The 23608-nt window shown below is 40.9% G+C and overlaps 1 protein-coding gene across 8 annotated transcripts in view; it reads left to right on the top strand.

The window, feature by feature from the left end:
* Window positions 1–23608, top strand: part of LOC411238 (LIM domain-binding protein 2) — a 124303-nt gene that overhangs the window by 55445 nt on the left and 45250 nt on the right. For 4 of the 8 annotated variants that reach the window (XM_006558218.3, XM_016913481.2, XM_016913479.2 and 1 more), the window contains one exon: window positions 17020–17088. The exons of the other annotated variants lie outside the window; for them this stretch is intronic. In XM_006558218.3, the coding sequence (XP_006558281.1) occupies window positions 17020–17088 (69 nt within the window). The remainder of the gene's footprint in view (window positions 1–17019; window positions 17089–23608) is intronic. 8 annotated transcript variants of the gene reach the window in all.

Genomic DNA, 23608 nt, shown 5'->3' with positions numbered 1-23608 from the left:
ACGTTATTCTCCGCCGAGGAAAAAATCGCGATTAGGGAGGAGGGATTAATCTCGCCTCGATTACGGTGTATCGCGATATATAAATAAATAATCGGATCGACTGTAACAATTTTTTCGTCACGCGAAGAGCGCCGCGCTCACCTGATCGACTAACAGGTTATACCGCGGTGTTGTTGGCTGCTTTCTTTCGAAAGACGGTCACGCGAACTTGGCGAAAAAGGATGTTGTATCGCGTGGCCCCGAGAAACTTCCTATTCGAAACCGATTCGATAGTTGGCTGCACTCGAGCCTATATATATATATACTCTCTTTTAAAATCTTTTTTCTCCAAACTTTCCCCCGCGTATCGAGAAGGAAAGAAAAGTAAGTTTTTGATCCGAAATAATTAAAGTATCCATCCTCTCCAGTGTCTGCATTCAAACTTTACGGCTCGATACTTCGTTTCGTGCCAATCGTTCGTTCCTTCGTTCGTTCGCCAGTCTCTCGCTGGCATACGATCTCTCTCTCTCTCTCTCTCTCTCTCGAGCGTAGTAACAGTATACTCGAAGAATCCGTTATCACGGCTAGGCTAGGATCTTCCTGGTGACCGTTGCGCGGTCGAACGTATCACGAAACGTAGCCGCGTGTATAAATAGTCTCCGAGATTCGATAGGTGGTGGGTTCATTGATCCATCGATCCACGACAACGTTTAATAATCGAAAATAATTTGAAATTTTTGCAAGTCAAACTGATCATCGATATCGATGCCCTTCTCTCATCCAAGATAATACATACATACGTTTGCACGAAGGCAATGCTCGAATCGATCGGCCAATTATCTCGGACAAACGGGCACGTCCGCGAGTCAGGTGGGCTTGGAAGTGTCCGGGACGCTGTTCTATCCGTAATTTCAGGTGGCTCGCAGGTGGGAGGTACCCTTTTGCGCAGGTGTACGCGGCAGAGGAACGCGACTTCCTTTCCCGTGTGTGGAGAGGGCCAGATAGGGTGGTGGAGGGCCTGCCAGGAACCGATAGCCGGTTGCATAGCTTGCCACGGTGACGATTATCCGCCTCTTCTCCTTCGACCTTCCTTGTATCCGGTCTGGACGTCTCTATCGGCTCGACATCATCTCCCTGCTCGCTGGCCCCGTCTGGTAATCGCGAGGGTTCATTATCATACGCGTTCCACGCTGCTACATTCGCGCTGCTTCGTTCAACAACCTTTTTTTCCTTTCTTTTTCTTTTTCTTTTTCTTTTTTATTGCTTCAAGATCGTCTACATTGATTTCCTTCGTGAATAAATGCGCGTGCAGCGCGGGCCTTTTCGATTGTCTCGGGCCCCCCGTATTTGTAACGCGGTGATATCGAATGCTATTTTCTGCTTTTGCATAATAAAGTTTCGATTTCGAGAAGAGTGGATTTTTTTTGTCCAAGCATCTCCCTGTTAACGTTTATAATGGTTAGTGATGTTGGAGATTTCATGCATTTATCTGTTCGAGAAATTAAATTTTCTTTTTATCGATATACTTTAATAATTCAAACTTTCGATTATTTAAATATTCTGGGTTACAAGTTGATGAAATTGATGAAAGGAAACATGCTCTTCTCCCTGAAAACTATAAAAATTTGCAACAAGCAGTTAGATTCTAAGCCCCAAGTTGTTGTGCAGCGTTTAAACTTGGAGGCATGGCCACCGCATCGGCCACTCGGAAAGATTCCACAATTCTTCTTCCTCGGTTTTCTTCCCCAAGAACCCTCCCCTCTTGACCGTACAGTAAAAGTTGGAAATAAAGGAATAGAAGTTTACGAAGGATTTCCTCGGGTCATTTTATTCAACTATGGAATTCTTCGGTCCCTCGTGGGTATTAAAGACACACAGGTCTACGGTGTTTAAGGTCTTTACGATGTCGTTTACAACGCGTCTGGGGGCTGGGATTATATTGCCAGAGATTATATTTAATTTTTCTTTTCCTTAATTTTTTTTTTATTAAAATAAGAAGAAAGGAGGAGGAAGCATCGAGACGAGAAGGCTTGGAACGAGCGAGGAGAGAAGTTCGAGCTTGATCGGAAGTCGAACGTCGTCGGTGGGCTTATCTTATCGCGGCCTCTCGGTAGGATAAGAAGGACCTTGATCGCTTCGCGACAAACTGAATCAGCACCTTGGTTGGCTAAGAGCCCCTGGTAATTTTGCAAATTTCCAAACGTTATTTCCTCCAGTTCGAAAGAAAGAAAAAATTTCAAACGTCTCTCTCTCTTTCTTTCTCTCTAAAATATATATATATTTCTCTTCTTAACGATATTGCAAATCTATGGAAGGAAAAACTCGTTTTCCTTCCCTCTCCTTTCAGATTAACATGGTTTTGTCGAAACGATCATTACCTGATGAATTAAGTAATTCATACTATATATTCGAGCGAATAAAGTATCCATTATCGTCAACCGAACCTTCCAAGAAATTCTTCTCTCACAAATGCCCCCTTCTTCATCACTGATCAGAATTGGTAATCATCGAAGGAAGGATCTCCAATACATTCTCTCTCTCGCAAATATGTATATCTCAAATCTCAATCAAATTTCTCGAGGAAAAGAGAGAAAATCCTCCACACGTTTCTCGAAACCGTGGCCGAGGTTTTCGCGGGCGGGTAAATCGGTGGACGACAAAGAGGAGCAGAGGCGTGGAAAGAGGGAAGGCTCGTTCCACGAGGCGAGGCACGCGAGGAGATAATACGCGAGGGCCGAGCGTGCATAAAGCCGTGCGCAGGTAGCGTATCAAGCCGTGTATCGTCGGTCGGTTCCAGTTTCACGTTGAAACTGTTCAAGGTTCAAGGCGAGCCTTGGAAAAAGGTTGCATACGTGGACCCTTATTACGATCCTCTCGATGACTTTATGCAATCCCCTCCATCTTCAAACCAAAATTTATATTTGCCAACCGAAATAATCGACTTCTCTCTCCTTTCAACGCAAACGTTATCATGCTTCTCTGTTCCACGATTCAAGTGAGAAAAGAAAAAGAATTATAACGCATAGCATTTCTGTTCGAACAAACGAAAACGTCGAATTATTAAAAATGCGGAAAGTTTGTCAATTAGAGGATCCTGAATCGGATCCTGAATCTGATCCACGCTCCTCCAGGTATCGAATGCATCACAAGCTTTTCCACGCACTCGATTAACCCCGCCGCGCTCAATCATTCACGCGGTAGCGTCTTCCGTCCCTTCCAATTACTTTCAAAGCCGAGGAGCCGGCCCCAGGAAGCAGATAAACCTAATCCCGGTTCAGGTGTGTACGTGTACACGTACACACGTATACTCGAGTCCGGTGTGCGTAAAGAGAATGGAGGAGGAGGAGGAGGAGGTGCAAGGGGAAGGAGGTGGTGGAACAGGAACGTAAGAAGCTGACAAGGTGACAATGAGCAACGGGAAGAGGCCTTCCTGAGTCATGGGTTAGGCTAGGATACAGTCGTCGATACAGGTGCGTCGAGGCATCGGGACAGGTGAAATTTGGCAAAATTTTCGGGACGTGATTTCTTCTGGCTCCAGTGTCTCTCAATCTCCTTGTTCCTTTCCCTGTCTTTCCAATTTCTAACGATTCGTATCGTTCTCTTTACAAAAATGGAAACTCTTCGAGAAGTTGATTCTTTCTTGTGCGTAACTTTTTATCCCTTCTAGAAAAATATCGGATTATTTAGGATGGAAGGATCATTAGCTTGGAAAAGAAATATTGAAAAAGGCAATTTTTCGAATATTAATAAAACGGTTACGAGTATCTGATAGTCGACAGGCTGAAATCGATTATCCGAGCGATAACGATTTCACAGCTCGATAAAAGGGGCAATGTTATCGCCTCTAAACTAGATTCAGATTCCAAGATAATTATCCCCTCTTCTCTTCTCTTCTCTTCTCTTCGTTTCTTCAAAATCGTCCGAATTCACTTGCACCAGTCGACGACGAAACCTCGTTATCGCTTATCCATTATCCAAAAGTCGCGCGAAAGGGAAAACACACGTTTGGTTTTCGAGGTGTTAACAGCTGGTTTCGACGATAAGAATCTTCTCTCTCTCGTCTGATAAATGTGACGAGCTGATCCGCTCGCTCTATGCCATTCGATATCTCGGCCGATTCGAGTCGGGCTCAATGGAAATTTCAAACAATCGATCGTGAAACGCGATAATTCAACGTGTGGGACGGGGAGGAGGAGAAGGGGGGGGGAGGGAGGCACACAAACACCGCCAACTCTAAAAACTAAGGAAACGTAATGCCGGCGTTTAGCTCTCGAGCACCTGGTGCTCTTGAAAACAACGATAAAAGAGAAACTTAAGCGATTCTCAAATGAAATATCACCTGGTTGCTCGCCACGACCGATTTAGAGCACCGATCTTCCTTTTCGCGGTTTCGATCCTCGCGTTTCGATACCCGGATTTATTTCATGGATGGAGTTTCTCCGCTCGAGAATAAATTATGCGAAAAGTTATCGAAGCCTTGGTTCAAGTCTCTCGTATCGTGTCAATAGTCAACTTTCCAGAGCAATATTTTTAAGAATTTTTAAAAAACTCCATTTAATTCTCTCGAAGAGAATCGCTCTTGAAAAATATCTCTCCTCGATGATAATTCGAATAACTTTCTAGAGAAAATAGAATTTCATTTTCGACGTGTAAAAACTCTAACCTAACTGTCTTTGAGCTATCTTTTCTGGAAATCACAGTAATCTTTTAATTTTTTATAAATCGAACACTTACGCTCCTTAGAAAGTTACCTACAAAAAAAGAAAAAGGAAAGAAAGAAGTACTTTTCGAAAGTTTGATCGAACGAATTCGTCGAGATCGCAATTGTTACAGATGAGAAAATTCTCCATTTCCACCGGAGACCGGACGGGGAATCGAAAGTTTACGATTATTTGAATCCACGCGAGCTGTTGCTTCCTCGTGGATTCGGCGATTTTATTTTTACCACGGCCCGTCTATTTCAGCCGATGCGCTTCGTATCGGAGGAAGATGGAAACGGAGAAGCCACGGATCTAGGATCTTCTCTCTTCCACACCGGGAGGGACCCGCTACCGATGCCGTTCACGCGGGGAATAATGGCCGATCGGCAAATCGAAAGCTTCGGCTATAAATAATGAAATTAGCGCTGCCTGTCCAAATGCAGCACGTGACCTCGCGAATCTTGCCAAGTGTCTGTGTATTCCGTAGAGAGTCGTGGGTTCAACCGACCTACCTGCGCCGCGCACACTCACGAGCCAGTGGCTCTCAATCGCTTCCCCGTCCCGTCGTCCCCCGGCCAGCCTCTCTCAGTCTTTTCACCTTTTCTTTCGAGGAATTTTAACATCGAATAGCTGAATATCAATAGGACAGCCTTCTCTATCCCTCCTCTTTTGCCTCGCCGCGTTCATCGCACATATATATATATATATCCGCTCGTCCATTTTGATCGGTAACTCGAGTTTAAATTCTAATAATTAAACCGTTCCTTAAGACGTAATTCTTAAGTAGCGAGCAACTCGCGTATACACGATGTGTTTATCGTTTGATTAGCAGTTTTGGTAATAATGGTGCATTAAGAAGCATCAATCCCTGGAGGGAAATATTTCCTATTCCAGTTATATAAAATACTGATTTTCAGTCATGCAACGGTGACTATTATTTCTTAATTTTGTTTTAATATATGAAACGATCCAAATGTTGGAATCTCTTTTCCTCGCGCGATTGTCGTTGGATTGTTCCGGAAATCTCGACGAGTTTCCAAGGTCTTGTATTCTAAACGCACGAGACTCCTTCGAGAGTCCAATCTTTTCTCGCCCGTAATAATCGTCACCTTGCAAGATCTGAGAAAGAAAAAAGAAAAATATCAACACGGTGGTTCTCCATTGGAAGGAAGGAAGGAAGGAAGACAAAGACGTTTGTCTCTGGATCTTCATCTTTTGCGTCGCGTTTCTTACGTCACCGTAGTTGCATAATGACTCGCATCTCGGGCGCGTGGTGCGCCGTGATCGCAATCCTCTCCCATCGCGTGTCCATGGTATCGATCGAAAATAGAAATTTTCGTCACGATCCATCGATCTCTGACCGTGGTCCAATACTTTTCAACAGCGTGTATATATATACATATATTCCATCGATAGTGCGCCGCGCCTCCAGAGAGCGGCGCTCCTACGTTCTTCGTTTCCTTGCTTCATTAATTCACGGATGAAGAATCGAAGGTTGGAATGAGAACCGCGAGTGATTTGCCAGTGAAGCAGTTCGTTGGCGTTGGAGTTGGCTCGGCTGATCTCTCCTCTCCTTCTCGCCTTACCTACGTTCCTCTTTTTCCTCTCTCTTTTCCTTCGTCGTCGTCGTCGACGTCGTCGTTCGTCGTCGTCATCGTCGTCGTCGTCGTAGTCCTCTTCCTCTTCTTCTTCTTCCTCCTCCTCCTCCTCTTCTTCTTCGTCTTCACTCTGCTCTCTCCGCGTTCTCAAGGCCGCCTCCTTCAAACCTCTCTCTCTCTCTCTTCTTCCTCCTCCTCCGTGCCCTCCTTGCTTCTCTCCTCCCCCACCGCCTCCAACTTCGCTGCCCCCTTTCCTGCCACCCTCCTCTCCGCCAGGCCGGCCAAGGCATCTTTACCTCAAGCTCCGACCCCTTCCTCCCCTCCGCTCCCCCCTTTCTCCATGATCCCTCCGTCGAGAGACCAGCGCGCGTCCTCGTCCGCGAGGAGGGACTGAACGCGCGCGCGCCGCGGATACGCGTCCAACTTTCGAAAGGCGACGCGCGTGCGAGAAACGCGTTGATCCAACTTGCGCCGCGCAACGAGGAAAGCGGAGGAATCCTGGAGAAATTGGCGGCACCTTGCGAGACGCGGGAAATGTCGCTCGACCAGTTCCACGCCGCGCGCCTCCAACCTGCGCGCGCCTAGCGTTAGAGGTCCGGTTTACGATTCCCTTCGACGAATTTTTTCTTCCTTTCTTTCTTTCTTTTTTCTCCCCTCCCTCCTGTTTTTTGCATTTAGACTCACGCTCTTCTCTTTTACTCGATCGCGATGGGAAAGGTTATGGTCACATCAGGAGTTGTCGAGCAAAAATCTTGGAAGGAAGGAGTTGACTCTCTTCGAATTTAGATTTAAATTAGATGAAGCGTCGATCGGAATTATTTTTCGAAAGGGATGAAGCGAGACGAGGAAAGAAAATACCTCTCTTAAGAATGCATATTAACGTTTCTTGTATGTAAAGGAAGTCTTAAAAAAAAAAAAATGTCTGGTTCAAATCTCCATAAGGAAGTAGATTTTCGAGAGTGGTTACTCTTACACGCTCGTGTATTTGTATAAACAGTCGATAAGTGGGGTCTGACGCATCGCTGTACGTTGTAGGTAGAATTTAAGGAATAGGAAAGAATAATAATGTGGAACCAGTTTGTTTTTTCTTTCTTTTTTTTTTTTTTTTTGGAAAGGGAAATTTCATCTCTGCTATATAATATTTAGTGAATATATTATTATTATTATTGTTGTTGTTATTTTTATTACTATATATCTTCACGTTGATAATAATAATATATAATTGTACGCTTGAGGATATATATACATATATATGTATCTAAAAAATAAAAAAGAAAAAAAACATTTATTCAACTAATATAAGTTAGAAACCGGTTTCCCTATTACTGTTGTGTATGTGTAATAAGATTCCACGTTAATAGTAAATTAATGTTATCAATTTTGATTCATAAATGATAAAAAAAAATTCTTATTATAATAAATAAATATACCGAATTAAAAAATCATCGCGACGATTGTGGTAAATACGATTCGAGATCCTCTTAATTTCATATCTATATTGAATATTTTATTTATAAAATCATGGGATATCTAATCTGAATTTTCTTTTCCACGGAAATTGAAACCAATTTCCACCGATTATATTTGAAAGAAAAAGTTCAAAATGATATAAATATATGCACGTTTATTCCAAGATCGTTGAAACCTGGCGAGGAGGAGAATCGATAAAACAAAAATCTTGGAATCCTTGTTCTCGTTTAATTCGAGGATGACGAGTTTCCCCGTTTTCTCGTTCAAAGTTTCCCGCGTAACGATGATGCGATACAAGCGCGCCAACTAGCTTTGGAATATGCACGAGGGAGAGCGGGAAAGGGAGAGGAGGAAAGAGCACCTCCACTTTATTCCCCGAGGTTTTTTTTTCGAAAGACGAATCCCGCTCACCTTGAAAGGTACGTCGCGTGGCTCGTCGTCAAGCAGTTCTCGAATAAGCCCTTCGAGCCGTATGAAACTTCGAAATGCCATCTTGGAAAGTCTACCGTTCGAAATTTTAATCCTGTCCTGTGGAAATTCTTTTCCGTACACGCGTTTTCTCTCTTTCTTTCTTTCTCGTTCCAAGGAAAGTTCTTGCCTCCTTCTTTGGCCTCTCTTCAGAGCTGCAGTATCAGCGTTTTTGTCTTTCGAAGATTATTTTTTTTTTTAATATAAAAGCTTGGTAAAAGTATTGTATGTATTCTTTGGATTTCCTTGCAAATAATTGGAAAGGAGAAAATTTGTTTAAATTCAAGTGATGATGTATGTATGATATCTCAGTGCATTTCAGATTGGATATCTTTTCTAAATTGTATCTTCTCTTTTAATATCTCCTCGTTAAAATATTAACGAAAAATATTTTCTATTGGATTCGCATCACGTTTGTCGTCGCATTTTAAATTCGAAAAAATTGTTAAAATAATAGAATTCTCCTTCAATGATTAACCATTGGAGTAGTGAAATATTATTATATTATATAATTAATAAATTTGGAAAAATCGCGTGATTCTTTGTTGATTCATGAATTTATCGATGATGGAATATTAATTTTTATTAATATTAGAATATTTGAGTTAAATTTTTAATTTTCGTGCACGGATCAAAATTTGATATAAAAAAATGTTCCATTAATGTCTAATTCTGTTTCGTCGCAAGATATGATAATAATCTCTCCAGAATATGACATTTATTAATGTTCGTTACATTTATTAGAATAATTTTGCATAATATAATCTTTAATTAGAATAATTTTGCATAATATAAAAAAAAAAAAAGAAAAGATAAAAATATAATTTATCATTTTTCTGCATTACATATTACGCCCAAATATTATTATTCAACAGTATTGAATTTCATGCACGTAATACGCGTAATGGAAAAATTAAAAATCAATCCATCCATCGTAGCTACACCTATCGAATCTTTAAAATTGATAAAAAAAGAACGTGAAAGATACTTGCTGCAATAAGAAAGGCACGAATATTAAAAAATGATATACCTTCAAACCCTCCATAATCCTCGACAAATATTACATTTTCTACATATAATTCTATTCGATTATATTCCAATTCTAACATTCAACGTGCGATGATGTGTTGTCGTTCTGTATAAAAATTCGATAAGTATGAATACGTAATAACGAACGTGTTAATAATACAACACGTAATAAGAAAGATTAATGATGGTTGAAAATCGAACGAGGAAAAAAAAGAAAACTACTTTGGCAGTGGATATTATTCGAGCATCGAAATGTTAGCCCCCCCTCCCCCCGGATTCTTGTCAGGATGCGTGGTGGTTCGCTTAATCCGGATTTATTCGGTCTCTTTTATCCGTGGAATGATCGCGAGCAACGTAGACACGCTACTGTAACCCAGTCACGTGGTATCGAGTCGGGGTGGGGACGGTCGGATGCCCTTCCACGGGCTCTGTCTTCGACCGTACGGTTTCGCGCATGGAACACGCTTTGGAACACATTTTAAGAACCAGTTTCGAGCGGTCCACGCGGACCATCATCATTCGCTTTGTTGCGAGCATTAATCCCGCAAACACGCGCGAATTATCGTGATTTCGTGATTTCGTTTCTTCGTCGATGGTAATTGGAATTTTAATAAAATGAATTGTTTCACTTGTATTAGATACATTATTACATACGTTTGTACAAACAACGAACGTTTTTCGATCGTGTTATATTTGTTTTCTACGAAGGATCTAGGAATGGTATTAAGCTTTTTTGAAATTGCTTTCATTCCGTGCCATGCCTCCCGATATAGGAACAAAGTAGTAAGAACAAGAACTTTCACTAGTCTGTAAAAGTCTGCGGCCGATTTCACAAGACAAATATCGCTGTTGGAATCTTTTTAAAATTCTGTCTTCTTGTTTGCGAATATACTTTTTCATTTTTCTTTTTCTTTCTCCTAGATTTCTTTAAACAGATAAAATTAAATTAAATTCTAGGATTAAATTTCTCGTAAAGTTGCATCCATTTTAATAAAAACGATTGGACCAAGTTCCGGAAGGCGCTTAGATAACACACGTTGTAGAAAACTTTTTCCATAATTATCGTCGATATAAAATGTATCTTTTAAAAAATATCCCGTGATTTTCACAGTCTTAATTTAACTTCTCAATCTCTGGTTGATCGTCCGCGGGAAAAATCATCGTAAGGGAAAAATTTAAGTCGGTCCAGCGAGCGAACAACGCGGGAACGGAAAAAAGAGTCTAGAATTGAGTGGCTTTCTAAATCGAGCGGCACTTCTGTCTACGCCATATGTCGAGTACCGGGGCTGGCTAAGATTTCTCCAATTCCTTGTAGAATCAGGAACGGCGTGGGCCGGGGTGGAAAAACACGGAAGGGATTCATAGGGCAACGTTGCGCGGGCGAAGGAGGATCGTCTTTGTGTCGCACTTGGTGTGGTCGGGTATGGATTCTCACGGGACGTTGCGCACACAACGTCGTCTCACGGCCAACCTCCGCAGCGATGGGTATAACACGCCTCGCGTACGATCAAACTTTTTCCAAACCTACTTTCCATTTCTTTATCAAAAATTCCTCGATCCTTACTTAATTCTTTATTCTCTCAATTCGTATCATCGATTTTTATTATTTCCAAAAATTCTGAATGAAAATCCATTTGTTCGTCGATCCAAACGATCTCCACAGTAAATCTTATCAATCTCTCATAAAAGATTCTTCTAAGACGTTTCATCATTGCACATTACGCGTTACATTTGTCGCGCAAAAACTTGAAACTAATTTGTTCGAAAATTAGTTCCGATCGACGAGCCATCGCTACCGCTCGCTCTCACACTAGCAAGGCCACGAACACGCCAATACATTGGGACGGGAAGAGGCACCTCTCCCGCAGGTTCCCACGTGTTTCCGACCGCAAGCCGCAGTTATAACGGCGCAGCCGCGACTCGTCGACGAAGGACGAAGCGGTAGCAACGCCACTGTTTTCCATTGCCATCGTCCCATGGACGAGTTCGTCGTCCTGCGCTACGGTGCCAATACCTCCGCACCAGAAACGCGACTTCCTGCTCGCCACTCCTGCCCACGTGGGGCGAAGATGGGTAACCAAGATCGAGAATAAACTTACTTCAACAAGTCGCCTCGTATAATTTAACGTAGTAATACAACGATTTCACAAAGTATATTATACGAGAGAACAATATTAATAAACGTGTGATGAAATAGTACGAGATGGAAGATTTCGATGATTTTCGTTATATATATATATATATATATATGTATCGCTTGCGTCATTTTTCGAGATATTTTCGATAAAAGAGAGAGATATATAAAGTGTTAAAGCAAGCTCTCGAGAAAGATGTTGCGTTATCCTCGTGAAACGGCTTCCATCTTTCCTTCCACTTGTCTCTCTCTCTTACTCTCTTCCCTTTTTGTCTCCGTTTTATTGATTGCTCGTCCCATCTCTCGTAGCACTCTTTTTCCACTCCGATAAACTCGAAACAGCTGCTTTTTGCCCGATCGTGTCGCATTTTTTCCCTTCGTCCGAGCTCTCGTGTTCCTCCGCGCGTTTCCCGCGTGCGCGTCCCTTCGCTCGCACCTCGTCGTCGCGGGATCGCCGCGTTTTTTCATCTCTCTCTGTCTATATCTCTCTCTCCGTCTTTGGTCGACAACGGTCGAGCCGTTCTAACGCCTTGGAAATGAATCACGCGGGCTTGGATGGGCGAGTTCGCATGTACCGCGTGCCGGGCAAGGCCGCGTTTTTACGCCGCCTTGAGAAAGAGAAGGAACGCTCTCTGCCTCGTGCTAGAATGCCTCGTAGTTTTGCTCGTTCAGGTCGTAACCTGTCGAAATCGGATTTTAAGGATGGAAGGCGAGCGTCCATCCCGCTTTTCGTTATTGTCGTAAGAGAGATTCTACGTGCAGTTTTTCTCGATCAATTCCCAGGTATAATGATAAAGGATCATTTTTGGAACAATTCCTTTCTTAAATCAATAAGAATCGTGGTGTCTTGAATTTTTTAATTTCTAAAAATAATTCTATATTAATATTTCTTGAGTTAAATTCTATGCTATATATTTTACGTATCGAATCGTACGAAACTGGCAACGATAGTAATTGGAGAGATGGATACTTCGGGTGCCCAAGGGAACCAAGAATGGCGAGACACTCGGCTAACCCAGTTCCGTATTTGGTTTCGCGATCAGGCCACCATTTCCTGCGCATTTTCTGTAGCGAAAAACAAGCGGTTACGTTTATCTGACAGCGATTGAGTTCTCAATCCCGAGATACGTGTCTTGCGTGGATATACACGCGTTATTTTTTTCTCAGCAATTGTACTATTTTTTTTTTTTTATGCCAAGCTTTGAATTACAGGAAGGAAATTAATTTTACAAATTTTTAAACGACGATTAAATTTTTAAAAAATATTATTACCAGCTCACGTTACACGCGTTAAAAAATTATTTATCGATCGAAGGTTTTGTTTTTATTTCGTACTTTTTCCTTGAAGATATTTTTGTTTTGTTTCTTTTTTAAATCCTTATTTATCGACCACGAAATAGTCGGGTAACCAACGGTGGCACGATATTTATTTATTTTTCGAAACGTTATAGTGAAACGTTACGTTGATATTCTTAAAATAGTTAGCCCCTGGTTCGATAATTTTTCATTTTTCTGGCTCGAAAAATTGGAAAACTACGAATTCGAATACTTTTTCAGAATAGAAATTTGAGCATCGTCAACTTTTACTTTTGAAAGTTCCCTCGCCCATCAACGCGATCGAAAGTCAAGATACTTTCGACGCTAGGCGATCGTTTCTCTCCTTTTCAGCCACATGGCAGATTTCTATGTGATTCTCTTTAACGATCCCAAATATCATTTATCTCCTTTCTTCCACGTATTTTTAATCTTCTTTACATTCCATCCCCAAAATTCATTCTCCTTCAGACATTCTTCTTCTTCTCGAAAAATATTTCTCCCGAACGATGCATTTAAATAAAAATTCCAGCAACTTTTGTGGATCAACAACAACCTGTTGTGGATCCCCTTCTGCGACAACGCATCAACTTTTCATCGTTTTCGTCCACCGATGTCCAACGAAGTTTCCCATGGAAGATATCTTCGTCCCGATTCCTGATATTTGGAAAAGTGAACGTGTTCGTGAACGGCGATCGGATTTCACGGCAGGATCGTGGACGTAACGATCGGAAACTCGATCGAGTGACAAGTCGAGGGAAAGCAAGCGTGTAACCAGGAAGTGACGCGTGTACCTGCGTGCATGCGTGCGTGCGTGCGTGCGTGCGTGCGTGCGTGCGTGCAGCCAACGTGAAATGACATAACCTTTTGTCAACCGATTAACCTGGCGACATGATAGCGTTCATTACACGGAAAACCACGTGGCCAGCGCCACGAGGAGAGAAAGTGCCGCGCTCTTTTTCCTTTCCATCGATATTCGCGATATTTTAAAGAACTGATTTAAAGAAATCATCGTTTAAGTTCCATCGATAGTTGAGATATTGCTATCTTTCGACAAGTCGTATGATTTCAGTCAGACGATTTCGATTTTAAATGAAATAATTTTCACCGATTCGAGTCGATTGTCGTCCTCTTTTGTTGCTCTCGAGATTTTTTTTTTTAATTTTGGAAAATTCGTAAGAATGCACGTTCGATGTCGATGTTTTTTGATATATCAACTATATCAAATCGATAAGATACGGTAGATATTTCGGATAACTAGAAAAGAAGAAAAAATTCACGCAAGTCGATTATATTTTCCACGACTTAACCCGACCAAAACCTATATATATATATATATATATATATATACATACCTTTAATTCTATTTTCTCTTCTCCACTGTCCTCGAGTTAATGAAATACACATCCACCGATTGTAGCTTACCGAGTGGGGAGAGAGAGAAAAAAAAAAAGGAAAAAAAAGAGGAAGAAGATTAAATTAAAATAGGAAAAAAAAAAAAGTGCACGTGGAACACCTTGCTATCAATCATCGGCGGAAGTGGACGCGGTGTCGATCAGTTTTTATCGTTGACACTCGTGTCAATATCTCTGCGAACCGGTTGAAAAATAAAATATCTGCGGGAACGAATGCGAAACAAAAAAAAAAAAAAAACATCGCTCTGCTACGTATAGTAAAATAAAAAATTAAAAAAAAAAAAAAACAAACAAAAAAAAAAAAGAAGAGAGAGAATGAGGAAGAGGAGAGAGGAGAGGAAACTGTATGTATACGGTATCAACGATTGCGTGGCGCCACGTGGATACGTGTCGCTCGAATCGGGGCTCGAATTACATGTCGTCCACCCTTTGTGGAGGCTCTTTTGCGGTCGCGGGACACCACCCTATGGTGGCGCGATTACACTGTATGGCCCGTTTACGGTCACCTCTATCTCGTTTCCAAAAATCGCGACCACGGGGGAAGAGGGGGGGGGGGTGAAACGTGGTGAACGACAAGAACGAGAACAATCGGCGATTCGAGGGTGGGCGCCGGTTAATGCGCTGCAAATGACGTCCTCGTCCCATACGCGCCGCCTCTTTTTATTAATTGTTCGACGCCTTTTTGTCAGCCGGGACAACGGAAGCTTTTCGGCTTCCCGCGTTTGATCATCGCGACCAACAGTATTTCTTTGCTAATGAGTCTTCGCGGCAGCGGTTCTCAATTTATTCGCTTTTCCTTTTTAAATTATCCCGCTTAAATTATATACACGCGAAGCACACTTTGTCCAACGATGCTTCGACGCGTGTTTTATGCGTTTGTTCAAGTATCTTTTTTTGGATTTATACATCGCGACATTGTAATCATTCGTAAAGATTTTTGTTTATATCGAATTATTTTGACTTTTCGTTCGCGATGTTTGATCTTCGTTAATCCGTCAATTTTTTCTTTCTTTCTTTTTATTTTTTGATCATCCTGTAATCCGTTTGTTTGTTAGATGAAAATATTTTCATTTTTCCGAGGCAATGTTTGTTCATTAGATAAGTATTTTTACTAATGAGTGTCTTCAAGTTAGATTCTCAAAGGATTGGATTTTTATTGATGAACATCTCCTCAACGATATTTCTCAATTTTTCACGTTTTTTGTTTAATCGAATTATACAAATATCTTTCGTTAGGTTCGATGTAAGAATTTTCATTCCAATAATTTCTTGTCGATAATAATGAAAGCTTTTCCTAATGCTTTTTTGAAAATATTCAAATTGATTCTTCGTGAAGTTTATACACTCCATTTGGGAAATATTGTCACAAGCCGAATAGAGATTATAATTGCCATTTCTTCTACTTATTTCCGTTCAATTTTAAACTTCTTCCTACGAAAAAATGACTTCAATTATAACACATCTATTCGAAAAATCCACTCTATCATTTAATCATTTAAGAAATAAGAATAAAAAAGATTACAACATAAGAGATCTCAATCTTTAACTTAACAGCTCTTCTTTATATCCCAAATCATGTACCAACCTTATCCAACGAAATCAGGAAAATTATCCAAATAACTCGAAATATATATCTATATATTCCATTATATTCGAGATGGAGAAGGAAGAAAAGGAGAAGGAGAAGGGTTGTTGTCGAAATCGCACGAAAACGTGGCAGAAAGGAAGGACGGTGGCCGAGATTCACGTCACCGGGCGCGTGTCCCTCCGATTAAAAATTGATCAAGCCCCGGGAGCGGTCGGGGGGGAGGGGGGATCCTTTTTTTTCGCGGAAGCTCTTTTGCGGTCGCGGGACACCCCGGGGTACGCGGTTAACGAGTAGTTACGAGCAGACCCTCCCGACCCTCCCTGCGGTTCCCTCCACGCAGCTATGGCGTTCCGTATAGGAGGAGGTTTACCTATATTTAGCCCGATAAAAATACCATCGCGCCTCCCGCATGACGGCCTCCTGGCCCGCCATTCCCGATTTAAACTTCTGCCCAACTCTTGAATCCCGACTCAGGCCTGCAGAACGCGAAAATCGACCGAGCCTTGTCCTCCGCGACGACAAACCGCCTTCGTCAGCCCCCTTCTTCTTTTACGTAGATTTAGATCGCCGCCCCTCGCCCCTCGATTCCTCCTTCTCGTTCGAAGGAAATCTCTTTCGAGGATTCTTCTTCTTCTTCTTGTTTTTCGATTTTTTCTCTTGTGTATAAAATGCGTTAATTGACGAAACGTTGACGTTTTTTGTCTGAATTTTTCTCGAGTTTTTATTTTTTTTTTTTTTTTTTTTATCTAACTAAGATAAAGACGCTTTGATGTGTCAAGGTTACGAATATAAAAAAGCTAGACAGGTTAAGATATAACAATTTTAATTATAGGTGTTTAAAGAATTGATTAACTTTTTCGCACATAATATTATTGCATTCGTATCAGAAGTTTTTACCAAGGTCTTATAATTAGCAAATTGTTATTATACATACATTTATCGTCTTATTGCGTTTTCGTAGTAGCATCGTATGTATGTAAATGTTATATTGTAATTCAATCTCGTTTTTTTTTTCACGGTATATCATATTTGCAATAAATTTTTACCCGACGTTAGGTTCCATAATCCATCTTATTATTGCACCCGATTCATCAATGCATCCCTGTCCTGTTCGGCCATCGTCGTCGTCGTCGTAATCGTCTTACATAATGTGTCTCATTTCAACTAATCAATCAATCGATTAATTAATTAGTACAAAAAACCATTTCTCGAACCCGTTTCTCGCGAATAATCGAAAGTAGGATAAAATTATGAATAATGAATAAAATAACTGTAAAACTGGTGTAAAAAATGGTGTAATATACGTCAAGTTTTTCTCTTGCAGTCTTTACGCGTCAAAAATGAAAGAATCGAACGGAATAGTATGTCAACTCTGCCAGACATACAGTCAAAAGTGAGTATACACCTTACAAAAACGAATTTATATTATATTTTAATATCGATGTAAAAGAAAAAAAAAAAAAAAGAAAAAAAATCTCGAGTTAAATTAGAAACACGCTTGCGTATTATTAGTATTTCATTCAACCACGATATAATTAATATAATTCGCTCGATATCTTGAGGAGGATCGAGAAACGAAAACAAGGAAAAATTGGCGTGTAAAAATATCAATCGAGGCTTCATTCCAGCAAACGTTATTAAACATTTTATTTTTCCATCTTGATTATCTCGATTCGACGACGAAGCCTCGATCGACACGATTTTCCACGTCCATTTTTCCAACTTCATCTCGTCCTTCCATCCTCCAAAGATACGCACGAATATATTAACCCCATGTATGCGTAAGATTCATCAAAAAAAAAAAAAATTCTTTCACGTATACTACTTTTGACATTCAAACCCATCGCTTTTATTCGAAAATCCGTACACGCTGTATTTTTAAAAATTTCTCCTCTCGATAAATAATTACGAGACCGCGATCGAGGAGCTTAGATTTCACATATTTGACGTGTCGCCAACTTACTTTACTCCTTGTTCCTCATGGAACAATATAAGAAAATTTCTGGGGGCGTCCGTTCTCGGACGAGGACATCTCTGAGTCAGAGTCTCTCACCCTCATCTTTTTCATCATTCTGAATTTATGCTGGCAGTAGCATTGGTAGTAGCAGCAGAAGTAGTAGTAGTAGTAACGATCATCGAGTCATCTTGGCTCGGCTCAAATCCGGGATTCCTCGAAAATCGAGATCCGATTCGCGCCCATCATCCCAATTTCGTAATTGAATTCGAACGTAATGCAATGATATCTCCTCTTGTTGTTATTTCTAAAAACGTAACGTATCGCAATCGTTATCTCGCGGATGACGCGATCCTCGCGCGGTTCAAGTGGAATCTTATCGAGAATCGTCGTTTCTTCCAAACGATTCGCGGACTCTTTTGTACAATGCCGACGATTATCGTCGCCACGATTACGTCCCGTGGCTGTTTCGATATTTCACAGCGACGTGGGGGACGAGGGAACGATTCCCCCCTCCTTCCTTTTCTTTCCTTCTTTTTTCTTCTTCTTCTTCTTCTCTTCTCTTTTTTTCTTCCCTTTTCCTCCTCTTCTCCTTCTTCCTTCGACGAGTTGGAACAATGACCGGTATTATTCGCGTCTCATCGCGGTGTTATCAATTAAGACCGAGCTCTGATGTAACACTACGAATATCGAAGCGCTTCGTTTCCTGATAACTCAATGTCGCTTGGTGCCTGTTTTATTATTTCCACTCCCGATATCCCGAGAATTAATGCGGTCGTTCCATCTCTCTCGAAATTATATACACACACACAGATCTGTCGATCCTCTCTCTACGAAGAGTTTCGTTTTCCAGATGGATTAAAATAAGGGAAATAAATAATAATTTTTAAAGTACACCAGAGAATTAATTGATTTAGAATGATTCTTACTTAGATTTTTCTCGTTATCTTGCCTGAAAATCGTCTTCCGTTCCACAAACAATTTGTACGTTGTTTCGAGAGAGAGAGAAAAAAAGAGGTAGCATATCGAAAAAGTATTTAAAAAGAAAGCTGCTCTATGGAAGCTACACATTTAAATTTAAATTTAAAATTGTATTTGATAAAACGACGATTTCATATGCATCAACGTAATATTTTCCTTAATTTGCATAATACCCAGCATATTCTACGATGCTTAAATTTTAAGCCTGCAATTTACCATGGAAGAAAATTTATCTCTCCACCATTTCCTTCTTCCCATCGATTCTCGTCCCATTCTCGTCTTCCTTCGAACGAAAAAAAAAAAAAAAAAAATCTTTCAAAGATCTTTCGCATCCAATCGCGCATTATCTCTCGATAAAATTCTAAAAATCGTATCTTATCTTCATAGACTCGGTCAATCCTCCATTTTTTTTTTTTTTTTTTTTTTCCCCTCCCAGGAAATTCCCTAGATAACAGATTCTCCCAATCGACGAAACGTACGTACGGATTTATTGATCGGGTCTCTCGTTCACCGGCAAAGTGTTGAGCGCCACGAGTGCGATAAACCGTTTGTTAAACTAGCGCACGTGTCCACCGTTAAGACACCGTCGTGTCGCTGTCAAAATCACTGTCAAACCTGTTCGTGTCAAACACCGTCGCTTCGTCAACGTCAACGACCACCACCGAACACCACCATTCTCTCTCTCTCGCCCATCCCCTTCCTTTTTCCATTTTTATTTTTATTTTTTATTTATTTTCTTTTCTCTCTTTCTCTCTCTCTCTCGTGGCCACAACACACGAGAATCATCGATAGATCGGATGTATATACAACGGGGCCAGAGATAGATCGCGTATCGCGTGGATCGTGCATTATTGCGTATTCATGGAAACAGGGATTCTAACCGTTCGACACGGAGTGGATTGGTTTCCTCCAGTGTCTGACGACGGGATTATGTGTGTATTCGTTCTCGGTAGCCTTCGTTGCGCAATGATAACGATGACAAAGAGACTCGAACACGACACAACTACTGCGCGATAATGACGAGCGATGGTTTTTCGTGGAATGCGCGCTTACGGTATCCGCGTGATTTTCGCGCTCGACCCTTCAGCAATCCTTTCTGATATTTTTTTTTCCTTCGTCATCCGCTGTATTTGCGTTGTTTTATATTTTTTCTTTTTTTTTTTTTTTTTTTGCTTACGTATTACGACATTAAGTGTAATCATTGAATGATAATCTTAATAACTATGCGCTGAATTAGTTTTTACGTAGATAAATGATCGTTGAAATTTTTTTTTTTTTTTATTTTTTTCCTAGCGTAGTTCCTTTAATTTTTAACCACGTGTTAAAATTTGAATTTGAATTTTGAAAAAGCGAGAATTGATTTATTCTTTTTCTTTTTCACGTGTTCACGAGTCGCGTTTCTTCTCATTTTCAAGTCATCATCAGCGGTTGGCGAGAATTATCGATCAAAAGTTACAATATCGCGGTCATCTTTCGAGATAAGACGTTCGTTTTTCTAACGGAGGATGTTAATTTTTCGAAGAGGAGGCTGCAAAACAGAAAATTTGTCAATGGAAAAGAGAAATTTAATTGTCTAAATGAAATTATTGATCGACCGATACGATGATTTTACGAATCTCGCGGATCGTTTGTGCATCATCTATGCAAAAATATGACGCGTAGAAGAAAGAAAAAAAAAGAAGCGCAAAAATATTCCAAGCATAATAGTTCGAAAAAAAAAAAAATAAATCTCTATTTAAGCTCCATTTCTTTCGATCATGTTCATAAAAGAATTTAATTTTACACAAACATTCGCTTCTAATCAATTTAAGTTTGCATTAGACGAAGCGAGATACAGATACACCTTATCTCTATCGCACCACCGTCTTACTCTATCTCTCTCTCTCTCCCTCCCTCTCTCTCTCTCGTCTAACGCAAACTTCGATACGCTCACAACTTGATAAATAAGCCTCGACCGACATTTTTACGTACCAACTTTTGCGTTCTCTCGTTCTTATTATATTAACGATCTACGATCGATCGATCCTTCCAAAACTCTCTCGTCTCGCGAATAATATCAATTCTCTCGTTCGAAGAGAGAAGAGGAGAGGAGGAAAAAGAAAAAGAGAAAAAGATTATTAGCTGTGACAGGTAGTGCAGGTGAACAGTTGCGTAATTAGTCGAGGTTGAGTTAGGTGTCGCTCACTGGTGGGAGAGATGCCGAGTTATGCTTCTCGCACGTATACATATTACTTTCGTGGCGAGGAGAGACCGTAATCTCGCCTCTCTTGAACACCGAGATTCGAGATTAGTCAGTTATTTTTCAATTCCTCCTCCTCCTCCTCCTCCTCCTCCTTCTTCTTCTTCTCGCGGACGCCTTGTTTTGTAATAGTTGGAGAGGCGCGCGCTATTCGTTTCGAACTCGCGGCAAGCGAGAGAGAGAGAGAGAGAGAGAACGATGGAGCAATGGGTTTCTCGAGCGGAATGGAAACAACGACGATTCGTATCGTCGAGGTTCTTGAGCCTTCGAACGTTTTGATTTATAACGATTTCCCACGCCACGGTGGAGAGGAGCGAGATTTTTCGCCCTTCTGTCGAGAATTTCTTCTGTTTCTTGGTGTATGAAATTCGGATATGGAGGATTCTGAAACGAATAAAATTTGTCAGTCGGATAATTGGAGCGATTGAAAACTTACCGGAATGTATAAATGAATTTTGCTTAATTTTCTAGTAGATGTGGAATGTATTATATATTAAGAGTAATAAGTGTAATGAAATTTTACTTTTTCCTTCTTTTTTCTCGATCGTAATTGATTCAAATTTGATTTACATCGAACGTTATTTCTTGAATGGAAAAAAAAAAATCCTTTTCGTCGTACGTGGAATAAGTTTCTTTTTTAAACTCATTTTTACACGTAGAACAATCCTTTGCTCGATTATATATCCAACGATTCTTTATTTCAGTAACTTTGCAAAAATTCTCTCGAAAATAGATATTTTCTTTTTGGATATGACGAAGCTCGATATCTGGATCGATATCAGGATTCCCTCATAGCGCTCAACTCACAAAAGAAAAAGAAAAAAAAAAGAAATGAAATCGTTTTAAAATACGACTCGAATGAGAAGGGAAGGAACGTACGAAGAATTTTTTCATAATACATCCAATAATAAAGAGAGGAGGAGAGGGTGAATGGACGAAGGGAGAGCCGATCGCCGTTTTTCCAGGCTTCATTATGCAGTTTCTAATAAATTTATGTGGCCGTGATAAATATTCAGGCGTCACGGCGATTTTAATTGATATAACGAAGGAATATTCATGAGGAAAATTAGAGGGACGCTCAATTTATGCGTCTCGTACGTTCTCGAATTTCTGCTCGTCGTGCGAGATGCGTGGTGGATGCGCATCCATTCTAACGCGTAAATTCGTGTGTGTGTGTGTGTGTGTGTGTAGAGATCAGCTGGAACACGCGGCGACAACAACTTTGCCCGGATTCGATTCGGGCTGGATTTTGCGCACCAAACGATAAACCCACGCATTCGTAATGTTGTATATCGTTATCTTGCGAAACTCGCCAACTCGTTACGCGCGTTCTATCATCGCTTATCATCTAACGTTTTTTCAAATTCGATTTTTTATTCATATCCGATCTTTTCCTTCTTCTTCTTCTTCTTCCTCGTGCAATTTCGTGCGTGGCTTTCGTTGCAATGGAGACAATGTACAAAGAGAGGGACACGGAAGAGCGATATATATATATCGATTACCGATAACCGATGCTCTAGCTGCGGACGTAAGATCTCCCCTCCAATTTTATCCTTATCCAAACAGATTCTTATCGATGTTTAATCTAATTGGTATTCTATTTACACGCACGTATAAATTTTTATCAAGACTCCTCGAACGAAAGAATCTTCGAGCAACTTCCTCCGTCCGGTCATTTCATTTCTTTGCATTTGCTTTTTTTGAAAAGAGAGCTCCCCTCCCCCCTATAATCATTTTCATCGACACCTGTCCAAGGTGTCCAACTTGTCTCCGTAATTACCGCGAAAGCGTTTGATTTATCGCGTTCGAGCAACACAAGCGTGGTGGCAACTTAATAAGACCTTCCCACGTGTGTTGTTACGCCTCTAAGAAATTCAATCCTTTCAATAGGCTGTCGGAAGCGGCGGTGGCCCGTTAAGCGGCTGTTTGAAATATAGCTTGATATTTTATTGACTGGTCAGCTCGGCCGTGCGGCGGTGAAAACCGAGAGCGATGAGAGGCAGCCGCTGATTCCACGTAATCGCGACTCCACGCGCCACAGTTTCCTTTGTGAAATGAACTGTGAACCGCTCGCCGCGCGTTCTTCACAGGTGCGCAATTACAATCGTACCACTAACGCGCCACGCGATTTCCGACCGCGTTTATTACGCAACCTATTTATCGATCGATGTCTTGCGTCAATGTCGTACCACGGCCTGTGCAACGTCTGAGGAAGAAGAGGCAGGCAGGCGCATGTTCGCCTCGAGCGGCCGCGCGCGTTTCAGGGTGAGTGTGTTATTATTGGTTCGTTTTCTTTCTTCGCCGCGTATCACAGCCGCGTATCAGTGTCAAGGTGGCTCCACGGTGTGCCTGTGTATGTATATATATATACATCGTTGCCGTGTGAGAACGCCATGTCGATGATGCGCGCGATCGATGTGATCGATTGCCCATTTTTCCCGTTTCTCGAGGTCGTCTCGTACCACGAGATATTATATGTAACGTGTGTCTTTTTTTTTTATACGATCGATAACGTAACACGAAGATTAAGAATATAGGATCTGCATAAAATTATTGTGTTATTGTGTTTTATATCTTAGTGAAAAATGGTTACAACAAGATGCCTAAAGTTGATAAATTTGATGGATTTAAACAAACAAGGAATATTCCAATCCAAATAATATTTCTTCAGACTCGTTCCAATTATTCCAAAAATTGATTTCAACAATTTCTTTGAAAAATAATCTCGAATAATATCAA

Source organism: Apis mellifera, linkage group LG8 (genome assembly GCF_003254395.2).
Source record: "Apis mellifera strain DH4 linkage group LG8, Amel_HAv3.1, whole genome shotgun sequence".
In the NCBI taxonomy this organism is placed as follows: Eukaryota; Metazoa; Arthropoda; class Insecta; order Hymenoptera; family Apidae; genus Apis; species Apis mellifera.
The sequence above is the reverse complement of the archived record's forward strand: the minus strand, read 5'-3'. Positions and strand labels throughout refer to the sequence as shown.